The sequence below is a fragment of the Excalfactoria chinensis genome, chromosome 2 (assembly GCF_039878825.1).
Source record: "Excalfactoria chinensis isolate bCotChi1 chromosome 2, bCotChi1.hap2, whole genome shotgun sequence".
NCBI classification, from domain to species: domain Eukaryota; kingdom Metazoa; phylum Chordata; class Aves; order Galliformes; family Phasianidae; genus Excalfactoria; species Excalfactoria chinensis.
In genome coordinates this window covers 82,331,348-82,345,643 of record NC_092826.1, presented here as the reverse complement: position 1 = coordinate 82,345,643, position 14,296 = coordinate 82,331,348, and the positions used below count along the sequence as shown (strand labels likewise).

Here is a 14,296-nt window from a genome sequence, read left to right as displayed (position 1 = left end):
TGAAGCGCCTTTGCAGAACGCTATTAACTGTTACCAGAAGCAATTAGTCAAAATAGCAAGTCAGCTGCAAACGGAGAGACTCCAAATTCCCTCAGTGTGTTAGGAACGTGAGAGAGCGGGATTTAGCCTTGCCAGCAGACACAAGCTTGTAGGGCCTGCAGTGTGCATCTGGGTTAATGACACGTAGAAATGCAAATGTATCAGACGGTTATTTGCTTGAAGGAGCAATGCCAGGCTTAAAAAATAAAAATAAAAAATCACTTTCCCGTGTCATTAACAGCAATCCCCATTGTGCCAGAAATTGCCATGTTCTGTGCTTGGATACCCTCCCTGTTTCAGCCTTATTGATCCGTGAGAGAAATCCTGGCCACCCTGCAGGCAGAAGGATGCTGCTCCCCACCACACCAATGTCAGGCTCTGAAAATATATTATTTCTAAAGTATTCAGCTTGAAGTATTCAACTCCATCTCCAAAGTACTGAAGTCCAACCTCATCCCAGATCTCATCCTGTTTTTGTTGGTACCAGAAGCTCAAAAGGTACTCAACAGGGATACGGACAAAGCTCAACTCCCCATGTTTGGCACCACAATTGTGCAGACAGCCTTACTGGAAAAACAGCTATTGCCCCTCTTTCTCTTCAGCGCTGTAAAGCGACGTGATGAGGCATTACTTCTGATGCACTGATAATTGGAGCAAGTTACTTAACTGGAGTAAGACTGACACAGCCTTTGGTCCGCCATTTGGCTATTTGCACTCACTGGAGGAACGGCTTCTAGAAAAAACAGCATGGATTGCCCAACACTCCCACAGAAATGGGCTCTCTCATTATCCAAACGCATCACCCGCTGTCCCAAATCACACGCGGCTCTTGTTCTTATAATAAGAAGGACCAAAAGGCAGATGTTAAAAGGGGAGCTTAAAATTCTATTGAAAAAATAAAAAAACACCCCAAAAACAGCAACCACGGTTCAGAATGTTAGAATTATTATTTGTGCAGACTGCAAGATCAAACACTGCTTGAAATAAAGACTTCACTGACTTAGCCCAGACCTGTGTTCAGACTGCAAGGGGAGGAGGGGCGATTAAGATAATCTATGTTGACTTGGTGACCCCAAGTTTTGGCGTTTCACAGGTACAGCATTTTCTCAGTCGTTCATATCATTAAATGGACCATAGAATAAAACCGCCATGAACGCAACAGGATGCATAAACTTCAGGACGCATAAACTTGAAAGAGACAGACGACGTGCTTTCATCTCCCTTTAATCTGTGGGTTTGCAGGCAAGGCCCAACACTGAGACTGGCACCATCAAGGCTTGTGCTGATGCGGTGCTCTCTGCTGGCACTCACAGGTGACATCCTCCATCAGAAGGAGCTCCCAAGTGCAAGGAAGAGCCAAGTACAAAATGCAAATACTTAGAAAGGGTGATTTGTAGAAGGCTCTGTGTAAACTAACATCATTTCCAAAGTGTCTCCTTTCTCTTGTTTTTCTCTTTGCTTCCCCCCCACCCCCCCCATCCCCGTCTACTGTTTCTATATCGCAAATGCTTTGCGTCGTGCCCATTTTCAGCAGGACACAAGGGAGAAGCTGGGATGCGTTTCTTTGCGTGTGCCTTTTCTAATCCGCTTGAGCTGTCTGATGTCTTCATACCGAATATATCCTGCGCCTTTGATCTGAGCTGGAGAATGTACTGAGGAGGAACAGTGATTCACAGGAGAACAGGATATCCACAGGGAAGCCAGGTAACCAGTGCAGCAGAATTCATCAGCGCCAGGTGTGGGAGCTCTTGCTCTGAAACACTGTAAATAAGAGAGAGTCAGAGGTTATTACAGGGATGGAAATAAACAAAGAAACACGATTTAAACCTCCATGTGTCAAAAAACGGTTTCTGAACGCCCACTGGCTCTGTTGGCAAAGCAAAACTCTGACGTCCAGAAGAAAAAAAGCAATATCTACATGGCAAAGAGCAGCTGTTTCAGCATTTGCTTCTGTTTTGGCTTCTGGATTGCTGTTCCAAACTGGGGACATGCCTGGCACTGACCAACGGGGCCAAAGCACAGGATGCTGCCTTCCTGTGCTCAAACACCCCAGCAACCTGGTCATCCCCAGCCCTCAGCATGGTGCATTGCCTGCAGAGTGCCTGGCAGCCCTGTGCTCCTGGCAGGTGGGTGGATGTGAGCAGCGACACTCCCTGCCATGTACATCCTTCTAATAAACATTAGAGAGCTGTTATCTATTGGATGCAACCGGCACCTCTGCGAAGTAGGCTTTTGTTTTTCCAGAGGAGGTACTTGGTGTTGATGCTGAAGAACCTTGCTCACAAATGCCTGCAGTTGGTTTAGGTGAAACTCCTAAAGCACAAGAAGGATGTTTTAAGCACCTAACTTAACAAAAAGAGGACATGGTAGATATATTGAAACTCACAAACAGCTTTCTGCAGGCCTATTTCCAGCATCAATGCCTCGTGCGTGGTAATGGATTTCAAATTCACTAAAGAACACAGCTACAAAACCAAACAGGCCTTAACATTTGACCTTCTTTGGGAAAACAAGCCTCCTGTTACCAAAGAAAACTAAGCATGCCTGGCTAATTTACTGATCTTAGGGCAAGCTTTCTTTCCATGACAGAACCTGAGGAATGTAAAGCCTGCTCATCTTTCAGCTAGCATGGTTTCCTTTGGTCTCTCATGGAGTATCTGCAAATCACCATTCATTGACCTGCCTGTGTGGAGGGGAGAAGCGGAGGGGCAAACATAACAACAGCAACATGTTTGCCATAAGGCTTTTTTTTATGATTCAGCATTTCTGGAACAAAACATGAACATCAAATCAAATAATTGCATGCTGTTACATCCTCGTTGCTGTTTGCTCATCCACCCACGGCCATTCCACTTAAGATTATCTAATAAACCATCTGAAGTATTTTAGAGTAGCCTGTTTTTATCCTCAGCCAAGAACAGAGTTAGCAATCCAGTGCTGTGCTAGCAATTCCAAGTCTATGACAGCAATCTGACCCTCGACACAAAAGCCATTCATGGTTTCTATTTGACCTAAGGCTCTCATATTTTATATATCATTAAAGATGGCCATCCATAGGTGTGCAGAGCCGCACTAGGCAAAGGAGAATCCCTCAAGGGTGTGGAAGGACTATTTTAGCCACATGTTTTTTTAAGACATTCCTGATTTAACATTCACAACTAGAGACTGACCATAACACTTGGTCTATGATGGCTGACACCTGGTGTTCATTTTATAAAGCCTGACAGCAAGGTAAGGACTCCCTGCTAGGGGATTAAAGGAACTTTCTTAAAGGAACTTAACCTTTGTCTTAAAGGAACTTTCAAATGCAACAGAAGTAGGGGCCCTGCCGATGAGTCTGCTGAAGGCTGTCTCAAGCAAGCACTCTTCATTGTAGATTATATGGTTTCCCTGGCTTTTGGCAAGTCAGTCACACTAAAACTGATCTTTTTAGGTTTTGATTTTGAGGAAACATCCCCATGCTAAGAGCATCTTTGAAAGGCTATTCATGGGTTTAAATTGAAGTGCTGATAAAACTCAGTGAGGATTATCGTCCAAAACTGAGGGCTTCTGGAAAAAGTATCATGAAATACAGCATATAGTCTTATTATTTTAATAGAATCCCAGTCCCAAAAGCAATATTGTCACATGGACTGCAAGGGAACAAGTTGTCTTCAAAATCTGATATCCACCTTACCAGCAGACATCACGTCCTGCAACGAGAAATCAATTGCGGTCCAAGCTGAAAGGAGAGCTCCAGGCAACTGCTCGATTCTTTTTCCAGGGAGAGCCCCTGGCACTTAACAGGGAAGCATCTGCATGTCTCTCACAGAAGCTGACTGTGTCATGTCCTTACTGTAGCTGTACTCGTGCCCAGTCTTTAGCCAGCACCTGTTTGCACCCTGTTTATACGAATAGGTTGTGTGAAGATGCCAGACTGTGCCTGGGTGCGCAGAGGAGAAACACTCACCCTGGCCTTTTAATGTTTGAACAGCTGTCCTGGATTTGCCAGAGGATGTCTGACAGAGTCGTTAAAAATTGATCCCTGAGTAAACAACCCAATGCTATTTACTCCAATTCAGCTGTGATAATTTACACCATCCGAAGACTGACAGTGCCTAATCCTGAACTGGCAAATCTCTGTGATGTTTGCTGCTAACTTGAACAGAAAGGATCCCTGTGGCAAGGGGAGTGCAACTGCACACTACCATTACTGTGCACTAGCATTGATCTGAAGGAGGAAAACGAAGACATCATGCAATTCAGACTGAAAACATAATTGCTAGCAGCATTCCCAGGCTCATGCAAATGATGGACAGCTGTGTGCAGGTGTACAGTATAGATACTGGTTACATGTGTGATTGAAATGGAACCGATGGGCACTGACAGAAGATATGCAGCAAGTGTAACCTTCCCTCTGCTCTGGTTATTTTCCTAGGATTTTTTTCCCTGTTGCCCAGTGCTACAGAAGTACCTCAATGAAAACTCATTTTGAAACATTTTAGAGGGAAGGAAAACAGTACAGTCGTCAAGGTGGCAAATGCCTATGTTCTAGGAAAGTGTGATGTTCTCCCAACCCCACTTGAGCCAAGTCAGATATATGAGATCTTGCTTCAAATGAGTACTTCCTCATCTGCTTTATATGGTGAAGTGTGGTGACTGCTCGCTGTCTCTTGGTCCATTTCCCCTGTTTTACTGCTGTTGACTTACCAAATGACAGACATCTGAACTTTCCTCATTACGACACTATCTGTTGTCTTGTCATTCCTGCTTTTCAAGATACAGCTTCCATCTCTTGACCTTGTCGTATTCAAAACACCTGGAACAGAAAAGAGACGCATGTAGATGGTCTGATTCACCAGGCTGAGTTTTCTGTTCAATTGGTGGCTGCCTCTCTGCACCAGTACGGTTTTTCCTGTCATTAATCCTCAGAACACGAATAATTGCTAGCTAAATAAATATTGAATATGTGTATATGGTAAATCTCTGGAGTTTCTAAATGGTTAGTAGAATGAGGACTTCAGGGCATGTGGAACAGCTACTTCTTAATCCTTCCTGATAAAATTCAGGGAAGTACTATCACTTGCAATTGCATTCAAAATGCTGGCGACAGGCTTAGACTGCTGTAAACCTGCGTGATCCAGCCATCTTTATGTCACGCTGTAGGTAAACGGCCTCAAATTAAACAGCATAGTTCTAGTTTTTTGGTAAGTGCTCATTCGAAGATGTCAAAACTAACACAAAGTTTCTAGGATTGATTAACAACAAACCCTCCCCTGGTTCCTGTAGCAAGGCTATCAAATTATGCGTAATGCAGCAATGGTTTTCTTTAACTTGGGTTGGTTATTTCACCTTTGGTATAAATGATGATGATGTAAGACACACTGACATCACCACACGCTTATAAAAAGCACATACAAAAAGCACAGTGACGCTTTACACAGTGGCTGCACGCAAGACGCTCACAACTTTGAAGTCCGATGCTGCAGAGCGCTGAGAACTCTGAACTCTCATTAACTTCAAAGCAAGTTGAGAGTGCTTCATGGTTTGGGTGCTCAGCCCTCAATGGAGGCTCCACACAATCAAAAACGTCACCAACGTTCAGGTCTGATCTGAGAGCAATTTCTCATTTCTCGTACATGCATTTCTAATAGCTGGATTAGTAAAACTGGCAGATGATCACAGTAATAGAAGTGATTTTCTGGTCCTGAAGTGCTCTGAAAGCTAATAAAGCTCACTCAACATTGCCTACGGAATCACAACACACCTTCATGGGATGAGTACAACGCAAGTACAGTACAAGAGCTGAGAAAAGGTTAAAAAGGGATCTTAAACACTGCCGTTCCTAAATACAGGCATTACAAGGTGCAAATTACTTCTCTGGGCCAGATACAGGAGTTGGTCTGTGAACTACACAGCTCAGCTCACATTCAGCTTCGCTCCTCATGTTTTTATACTTTGCTTCCCACCCTTATTTTCATTTAGGCAATGCTGCTTCTAATTGACATCTTCCAGTTTTTGACTGGAATTAGTTTCTTCGAATAGCTTTATAGCCTTTGTAATCACTGCAAGAATGTGAGGTAAGTGCCCGGTGTAAAAACCAGCTCTATGAAAATCACAGGTCAGCAGGAAACTTCCACAAATGCGTTTCCTTGCAGCATGCGAGGCTTCTCTCTTCAAGCAGCTTAACACACGGACATTTTCATGGCACCTTGGACCGTATTCGCTGTGCGCAAACACCATTTTATGCAGCTGCGTGACTCTGGGATCCACCCATGTCTTGTATGCCTGTAACGAGTTTGTCAACGCAAGGGCACACGAATCGTATGTGTAAAGCCTGTTTGTTTTTTAAATCCTCACTAAGACAAAGTCAAATTTAGGGAACAATTAGCTTGGTTGAGTTTTGCCACCTGCTAGGCAGATTTCCGCAATTACAAACAGACATAGAAGTATTCCTTTCTTGTTTAACAGCACTTTAATTTCGATAAAAAGTGGCTTTATTGTTCAACATTACAAAAATATGCCATCTTGACCCTTTTCCCTTGGGGAAGCTTTCAAATTTAAGGGATGAAGAGGAAAAAAATTGGGGCTGGTGGATGCTCACTGTAAAAGATAGCTGAAGGATTCCCTCCCTGCTTCATCATCGCCAGGTGTTTTGCAGCGGAAGCTTCTGTTCCAAATGCCTAAAGAAGGCTCCCTTTCTCTTACAGCAGGTGAAACCATGTGGGCACATGCCACAGCCAACTCCTTTTAAGCTGAAAGCAATTGGAACGATGCTAGAATGACTGAGTCGAGCGCTTCTACAACTAGTGGGTTGTATCAAGAAGGTACAACGTAAGCAATGATAAAGTCAGTAAACAAAATTTTACTGTAATATTTCATAACACAGATACTGTATTTCTCTTTGAAGTGTAAAGCTACCGTCTTACACAAGAAAGATGGACAGACCCTTTTCCAAGACTAATATGGATACAATAAATATGGAGTTTTACATACTAGATCTGTACACAGAAACTTTGTCCCACAGCCATAAAAATTTACATTTAACAGTGCAACATATAATTTAATCATTTATTTATCTGACATAAGATGTTTACTTACTAAACACAAGCAACTACCTGGGTTTAATATACATATTTTATATATATATATTTTATATATATATATATTCAACAATCTGTACAGGTTTCTAAACATAAAACTCCAAAAAGGCACAATCGTCTATACAACATGTACAAAAATGGCTGGAGCTGACAAGAAACAACAATTATTGGTCAAGAGTTCATGATTGCACAAAGATTAGTAATGGGTTTGTGTCAGAAAAATGTGCTTTAAGGAAAGGAAGGTTTGCAAAGAAACCTGTAAGTGTTATAAAAAAATAAACACGATGGAAAAACAAAATCTAGGTTGCTATTACGAGTCTATCCTCATCGTCACTGCTGCCATCGCTAAACTGCACCGTATTTTGCCTCCGGGGCAATGCTGCTGGCCTGTGTACCTGTCTATCCGGAGAGACAGTTCGATGGACCGGGGACTTGGTTGAAACGTCAGAATTCACTTTCGAGTGGGGCTGTACCGGGGAAGCTCTTTTGACCTGAACCAAAGAGATGTCGCCCTTTGGCTTATTGTGGTTGGCGAGGTCAGTCCTGTCAGCATCACCTTTCCCCAGCCCATTGAGTCTTTCATAGTCACTCGCAGGGGCAGGCTCCGCAAGGCTCTTCACGCTGTACTGCTGGCCAATGGCAACCACCTGAGGAGAAGCAGCCCTGGCCACATGGCCGACGTCGGAGAAGCTGGCAGGAGCTGGTTCTTGCTGGACATCACCAGCTTTGCTGCCTGCAGCTGGTGGCTCAGAGGCTCCTTGCCCATCAGTGCTGACAGGGCTGATGGAGGGGATGAGGGTGGGCAAGGCAATGTTCAGTATCTGCAAGCCTGGGATGTGCGCCTGAGGGCTGGGCTTGCCCTGGTGGGTAGCGCTGGCAGTCAGGACCTGGAGGCCCACAGCATTCAGAGTGATTCCAGGTGGGCGCATCTGCGGGGCTATGTTTGTGTTTGTGAGGCCTAAGATGTTCACCGTCTCCATGCCGAGGGGTGGGAGAGGCTGCAAGCTGGGCGCGCTGAGACCCTGGATGCCTGGCACATTGATCTGGCCAATAGGAATACACGGCACAACGCTGTTCACTTCGGCAACCCCGACGGGATTCGTGGTGGCACCCGAGGCGGTGCAACCCACCTCGCCGAGGCCGCTTGTAGTTCTGTGGATGACGCCAACAGCAGGAATGGTGAGTTGCACCGGCCCCGCTTGAATGGGTACAAAGGTAGAGTAGGTGGCCAGGCCGGCGGGGACCACCTGAAGCCCCCCTACTGGCACCATGCTGTAGGGCGCCTTGGCCTGCTGCTGTGAATGCAGCGGAAGGTGGCTGAAGAGGTGTGTCTGGCTAGGCCTCAACTCAGCAGAACGCAGTAGGGTGCTGGGCGGCTTTTCCTCCTGGATTTCAGTGTAGGGTGATGCCGTCGTGGTCCGCAGGCTCTGGTCCGCGGGTGATGAGGGAGAGCTGGCAGAGGGCGTGCTCTGGGAGAGAATGAGAGGGGATGTGTTAACAGGATGGCTGCTGTTGCCCCCAGGTTACATGGAATCGCGAGGCTGCCTGGCATGCTGCCCACCCTCTCACACTTCATTTTAGACAAAAACAACAACAAACTGGTTCACAGTAAATGCTGCCCAGCTTGAACAATGAACCGATTTCCTTCCTTTCTTTTTCCAACTCCTTCCTCTCCCACTAATTGAATTTTCCTCTCAGGATTATCCTTGCTCATTTCTCTTGAGCACCAGTACTCACAAACATTGCTGCATATCCTCTGTACATGGTTGGGTGTTTTTTTCCTTAAGGAGGAAGGCAGCTTTAGAGAGCTGTTTATTGTGAAAATCACCTCAGGCAAGAATGTTAAATAAGCTAGCACTTCTGATACACCAGGTCCGCTTACCAGAGGCACTGCAGCCTCTGGAAGGCAGGGATAGCATCACAATCTATTTGTCCATTTATTAACCTAACTGAGAAAAATGGGTGACAAGAGAAGGATGGTAACTGCAGCACTCACTGAGGCTGAGGTGATGGATGGACAATGGAGTGAGATGTGAGACCCACATCCCATGGCCACCCCATCTTTCCTTGGTTTGGTGCACAGACCTGGACAAACAATTATATCACATACTCTCTTTTCTTCTCATGTAGACTCTAGTACTGGCCAAGGTTGGTCCCTCCTTTCCTAAAAACACCTAAATCAAGGAGTCCTAAAGTGCAGTTGAAGTTAATTTATAATTTTAGGCCTGCCCATAATACACAAAGAACAGCACAACTTAACTTGCTTTACAGAGTCCTAGACTGCAACCCAGCGGATTTGACCAAACTCTCAAAAAAAAACTCCAGAGCAGGCTCAAAAACAAATTACTAACAGAAATATGTTTGAAAACAGCTAGTAGGAAATGTGCTGGTTAAAGGTGAATAGGATTTATTGACCACGCAGTGTCATCTATTCTAAATGGGTAGATGTGTGTCAGAAGGAAGTGAAAGTCTTTCTCAGGAATAAGTGCTGTCTGATGCTTCACAAGAAATCTTGTTAAGCTGGTACAGATACTTCTGAAGGAACACACAGCCTTCCTAAGATTGCTCTATGCTTTGTCTCAATGGCAAGAAGTTGGATCCACAAACATGCATTATGGGAACAGACTGCAGGTTAAACATCAGACCCACAGCCACCACCTCCTCAGTCTGGGAAAGGAGGAGGCAGTCTGGTATGGAATTAGTGCCTTGTACTACTTACATGGCTTTTTTATATTAATGTGGAGAATTGTAGGAGCTGTATAAGTATAAAACATTTTCACAATGTTATCTGTGTGAATATTTTCTTGAGCCTTTAGCAGTTCTGTTTATTAGAGAGTAAAATCAGTCAAATGGTCTTCTTGGTATCTATGCATAACAGCTGATACACAACACAAACATTATGGTCCTACCTTTTGTGACAGATGTCTGCAGTGACCACGATCACTACATCTTTATTCCCTGTCATACTACAAAATTGATCCAACTCATACTTGCCACATGGACTCACAGTTCTTACAAGCAGGAATGACGGCACGTCAAACAATGAAACGTGGCAACCATTTTCACTGGTCTTCCCTGCCAACAGTTCATTATCTTAACTCTTTTAAAAAGGAAATTCACAGTAGTATAGAGTTTCAAAGCACAAGCCGCTAAGTACCTAAACTACAATCAAATCTTTACTTACTGTTCATGATTTTGAAAACTTCCTGCCGCTTATCTTTCTGTAACTGAATCCATCTATGGGTTGTAAATGCTGAAGTCATCACAGAGAGGGAGGTTAATTCTCCTCTACTTAAACTATACAATATTTTGCATCATATTTTTTCTGGGCATTACTCTGGGAAGCCCTACTGCTCTCACGGTCTAAATAACAATTCAAACCTTTCAAGAGATATCATTAGGGTCAATGAAATATATGATTTATGCTGCCCCCGTTGAACTCCATTAAAATACGGCTGGACTATAAAATGCTCAACACCTGCTGGCTCCCTGTAGCTTTACAAGCACTGGCTGCAAACGTTACTGAACACACCTGCCGTCTTGCACATAGACCGACTTCATCTTTCCACATTCTTTCTACCTGTAATAGGCATGGACAAAACTGATCCTTTTCCTATCAAAATGCTCCTTCATTTGGAGAAAAACTGAGAGCAGTGGGAACTCAGGTCTCAGATCTGTGCTTCAGTCTCCTTTTGTTATTCTGCAAAGGCAATCCCTAGATTCCTTGAACATATGGTGCTCATTCTAAATCTACTGCTAAACATATTTGGGGAGAGATAAGCAACTGCACAATTTTTTTACAGCAATAAGGCAAAAACCTTTGGGACTAGCTTAGTCTTCCCTGGAAGATACCAATGATTCCATTGCCGTATTTCAGAGTAAAATGACTTCTGAATTTTATCACTTTCCACGGAAAACTTCATGACCCCCATCATACGTTCATTCTACATATCTCTAATATCCAGTCTCATTTGCAATATGTTCTACTGGCTCCAAACTTAACCTGAAGCGACCACATCCCAATTAATACTTTCAGAAATGATGCAGACGGAATAAAAGAATTTTAAAAAGCAGTGCCACTACAACACTGTTCTCTCTACAGTCCTACACATTCGTGCTTCAGCTATTTTCAACTCTTTTTAAAGCATGAGCCAACAACTCTAAAAATGAAGGGCAAGACCTATGAAAAATCACCAATGTGATCTTTAAATAACACTGTCAACCCCAGAGCTGGACTCCTACCTTTGTAAGAACTGTGGTTGCTGCTGAGGAGTGGGCCACAGTTGTTTCTGGATCGGGGTAATCCACGGACATATGGCGACCTGGAGATGCAGGAGCAGAGTCCACCAGCGCAGTACCTGCACTGTGGGGACCAGCTCCTCTCTCTTGGCCTTTGTCCTCATTTTCTTCCTGGTGGGTGAACTCTGCTGGTGGTGACCTGGAGGTCCTGCTTACTGACTGCGCAGCACTAAGGACAGTCATCTTTGTGAGCAGCGCTTTTGGGAGACCATCCATAGAGTCCGTGTGAATCCCACCAAAGCAGTCCGGTAGTCTGCTGTCCTCATCAGCACTTGTGGCATCCTGCAGGCCATGTCGAGAGGGGTGATGCTGAGGGCTGGCTGTCACCGAGGGGGTTGTGGATAGGACTGACTCAGCTTGGCTGTCTTCATCATCATCTTCGTTGTCATTTTCATCTTCATCTGCACCATCAGATTCCTCTGCATCAAACCCTGACCGATCACAGCCCAACCTTTGTTTCTCTCCTGCAAAAGCAAGAATCAGAAGTTAAGCCAATGAAGGTTTCAGATCGATTAGGAAAGAGGTAGGAGGGAGTGATTAGGAACACCAAAAAAATACAATGCCATGTGCATTTTTCAGTTTCTTCCCATGTCATCAAAGCAACAAGGAAGATTTTCACTTTTGTTTTTCAATGTACATATTAAATTATGCATTTACATAATCTTTCATCTCCGGTTTCCCCGTTGTTTTCCACCTTCTGGATTTGGTTGTTCTTTTAAGCCATTTATAGCCTTTCGCTCAAAGTCACCCTTCTCCCTTTCGCTTGGGGATAAGTGAGCAGATTCCTGCTTCATTAAGTTCCTAGTGACGACATGCAAAGCTCGTCTGCCAACCTTCGCAGTGGGATACTCTCTAGCTGGTTCTGACTCATAAGTGGGTGTCCTTGTACCCAATATGAATCACTGCTGCAAAAGGTTTTGAAAGATACAAACAGAAAGACTGGAGGCTGTTAGTCAGGAATCTGTCTCGTTAGCAGGCAAAAGAGACCAAAATTAGACCTTACCAGATTTCTCACTTTGTTCACGTTTTGAAAGAATTATGAGCATGTCACCCGAGATGTCCTAGGAGACAAGAAAGCCCTAATCCTATAAAAACTTACTTATGCATGAAATTTTACCCCAAAGAAGAAGCCTTCCTGACTTCAGCTCTTACAGTCAAACTGGCACAGATAACTTTGTGCTGTCTATTGGTAAATTTTTCTACATTAAACAGCTCTACTGAAGCTTTTCCCCTTCTTTTATATCACATCTTGGAAAGAAAGAATCTTCTTTAGTAAAGAGACAAAATCCCATCTGCTGTATCTGATTCCAAGCCAGACTGTCTGGGATCACATTTTATAAAAAGACAAAATGCTTTGGATGCACTAATATTTCATACTTGATTAAAGGTCTGTCTGCTGAGCTCCCAAAAAAAATATCAGCATAAAAATCATTTGGCTCTGCAAAAGCAGGGAGGGCTGGTTAGCTAAAAATGTATGAGATTCTGTTCTGGGGGGGGGGAAGGGGGGAGATCTGCACAGCAACTTACTATTGAAATAAACGACTGTGAAAAAGAATGAAACCTTTTCAAGAAGTAGAATGCATTACAAATACATTAGGCTGCTAAGTTACCAAAACGAAAATAAGCATCTTGAGCTGTAGGTAAAATAAATGGGTTTAATTGAGCTACCTCTCAACAAGCTACCTACCATTATAAGCCTTTATGGTTTCAAATGAGCAGTGCAATTAGGAACGAGACTAATAGCTTCTTTGAAAAAATCCCTCTGTAATGATTTTGCCCCTCTCTTGCCTACACAGTAATTTGTACATTAACTAAATATGGAAAATATAGATTTTCTACATTTTCTACAGCAGGCATGAAAACGAAATGTTATTAAAAAATACGTTAAACCCTCCAGATCACTGGAATAACACTAATATGCAATAACAAAAATATGGCTTAGGATTTTATCCAGTCTTCATTTATGATTCTCATCTACAAAGTCGTTCAAAGAAGAAAATACATAATTTGTTCAACTGCATTTTCTCCTCATTTCTGTCATTTCCGTTCCTCGTTTCTCGTTATTTAATACTTCTTGATAATTAATATGCAAAGCAAAACAATCTATGAACTTAGAATGCTCACATATGTTTGAGTTTTGAACGGAAACAAATTCCCTTGATGCCTCTGTGACAGCTGTCACAAATTTCTCTGTGTTTTACATCTAAAGGGTGACCTACGCATTTCTTGTACCTTTTTAAATACTGCATGGGACATCACAAAGGATTGGGTTTCATGCTGTAGTTTTTATTGGATCTCTCTGTAGGTTACTCTTCTCCTTACCAACAATACACATCCACCTCCTCTGAGAAACCGTACTGCTTCTTTTCCTTTTCCCCTTCTCTCTAAACAAATCACCTTTGCTATCAGGTTGGATGGCCATCACAAATGACTTTTTCCACTGGCAAAAGAAACTACTTGAAGTAATCAGACCGACACCCCATTTTTACAACAGGCAAAATATATGCTCAAACATGCCCCGATTTAAAGTAAGAAACCGTATTTCCAAAGCAGCACTTAGAAACACTACGAGATTTACTATAAAGCCCTGCTTATGCAGAGCATTTTCCGCATTCTAGAAGCCTTCTGGAAGGTAAACATGGAAAGGGAGAAGGGGAACTATGCGTGGGACACAGCAGTGCTCTGTGGGATATAATTTCCCTCTATTGTTTCTCTGTTTACCTCCACCCCTTATGAGTTTGCCAGCTTCTATTTAAAAGTAGTTACCTGGGGCCAGAGCCTGCAATGTAGGCGAGGTGACAGCAATGAATACAGCTCCCTTACTCCCACACTGCTTTGAAACATCAGATGTAAAAAAAAAACAAAGCATTCCTGAC

At 43.4% G+C, this 14,296-nt stretch overlaps 1 protein-coding gene across 4 annotated transcripts in view; it reads right to left on the bottom strand.

The window, feature by feature from the left end:
• Positions 1-968: 968 nt before the first annotated feature.
• Positions 969-14,296, bottom strand: part of HIVEP1 (HIVEP zinc finger 1) — a 116,125-nt gene continuing 102,797 nt past the window's right edge. For 3 of the 4 annotated variants that reach the window (XM_072328683.1, XM_072328682.1, XM_072328685.1), the window contains 2 exons: positions 11,364-11,884; positions 6,864-8,590 (listed from right to left, as the gene is read on the bottom strand). In XM_072328683.1, the coding sequence (XP_072184784.1) occupies positions 7,421-8,590; positions 11,364-11,884 (1,691 nt within the window). In that variant the 3' untranslated portion in view covers positions 6,864-7,420. Of the gene's footprint in view, positions 1,801-4,728; positions 4,838-6,863; positions 8,591-11,363; positions 11,885-14,296 lie in introns of those variants that run through there. The other variant, XM_072328686.1, reaches the window with a different exon arrangement.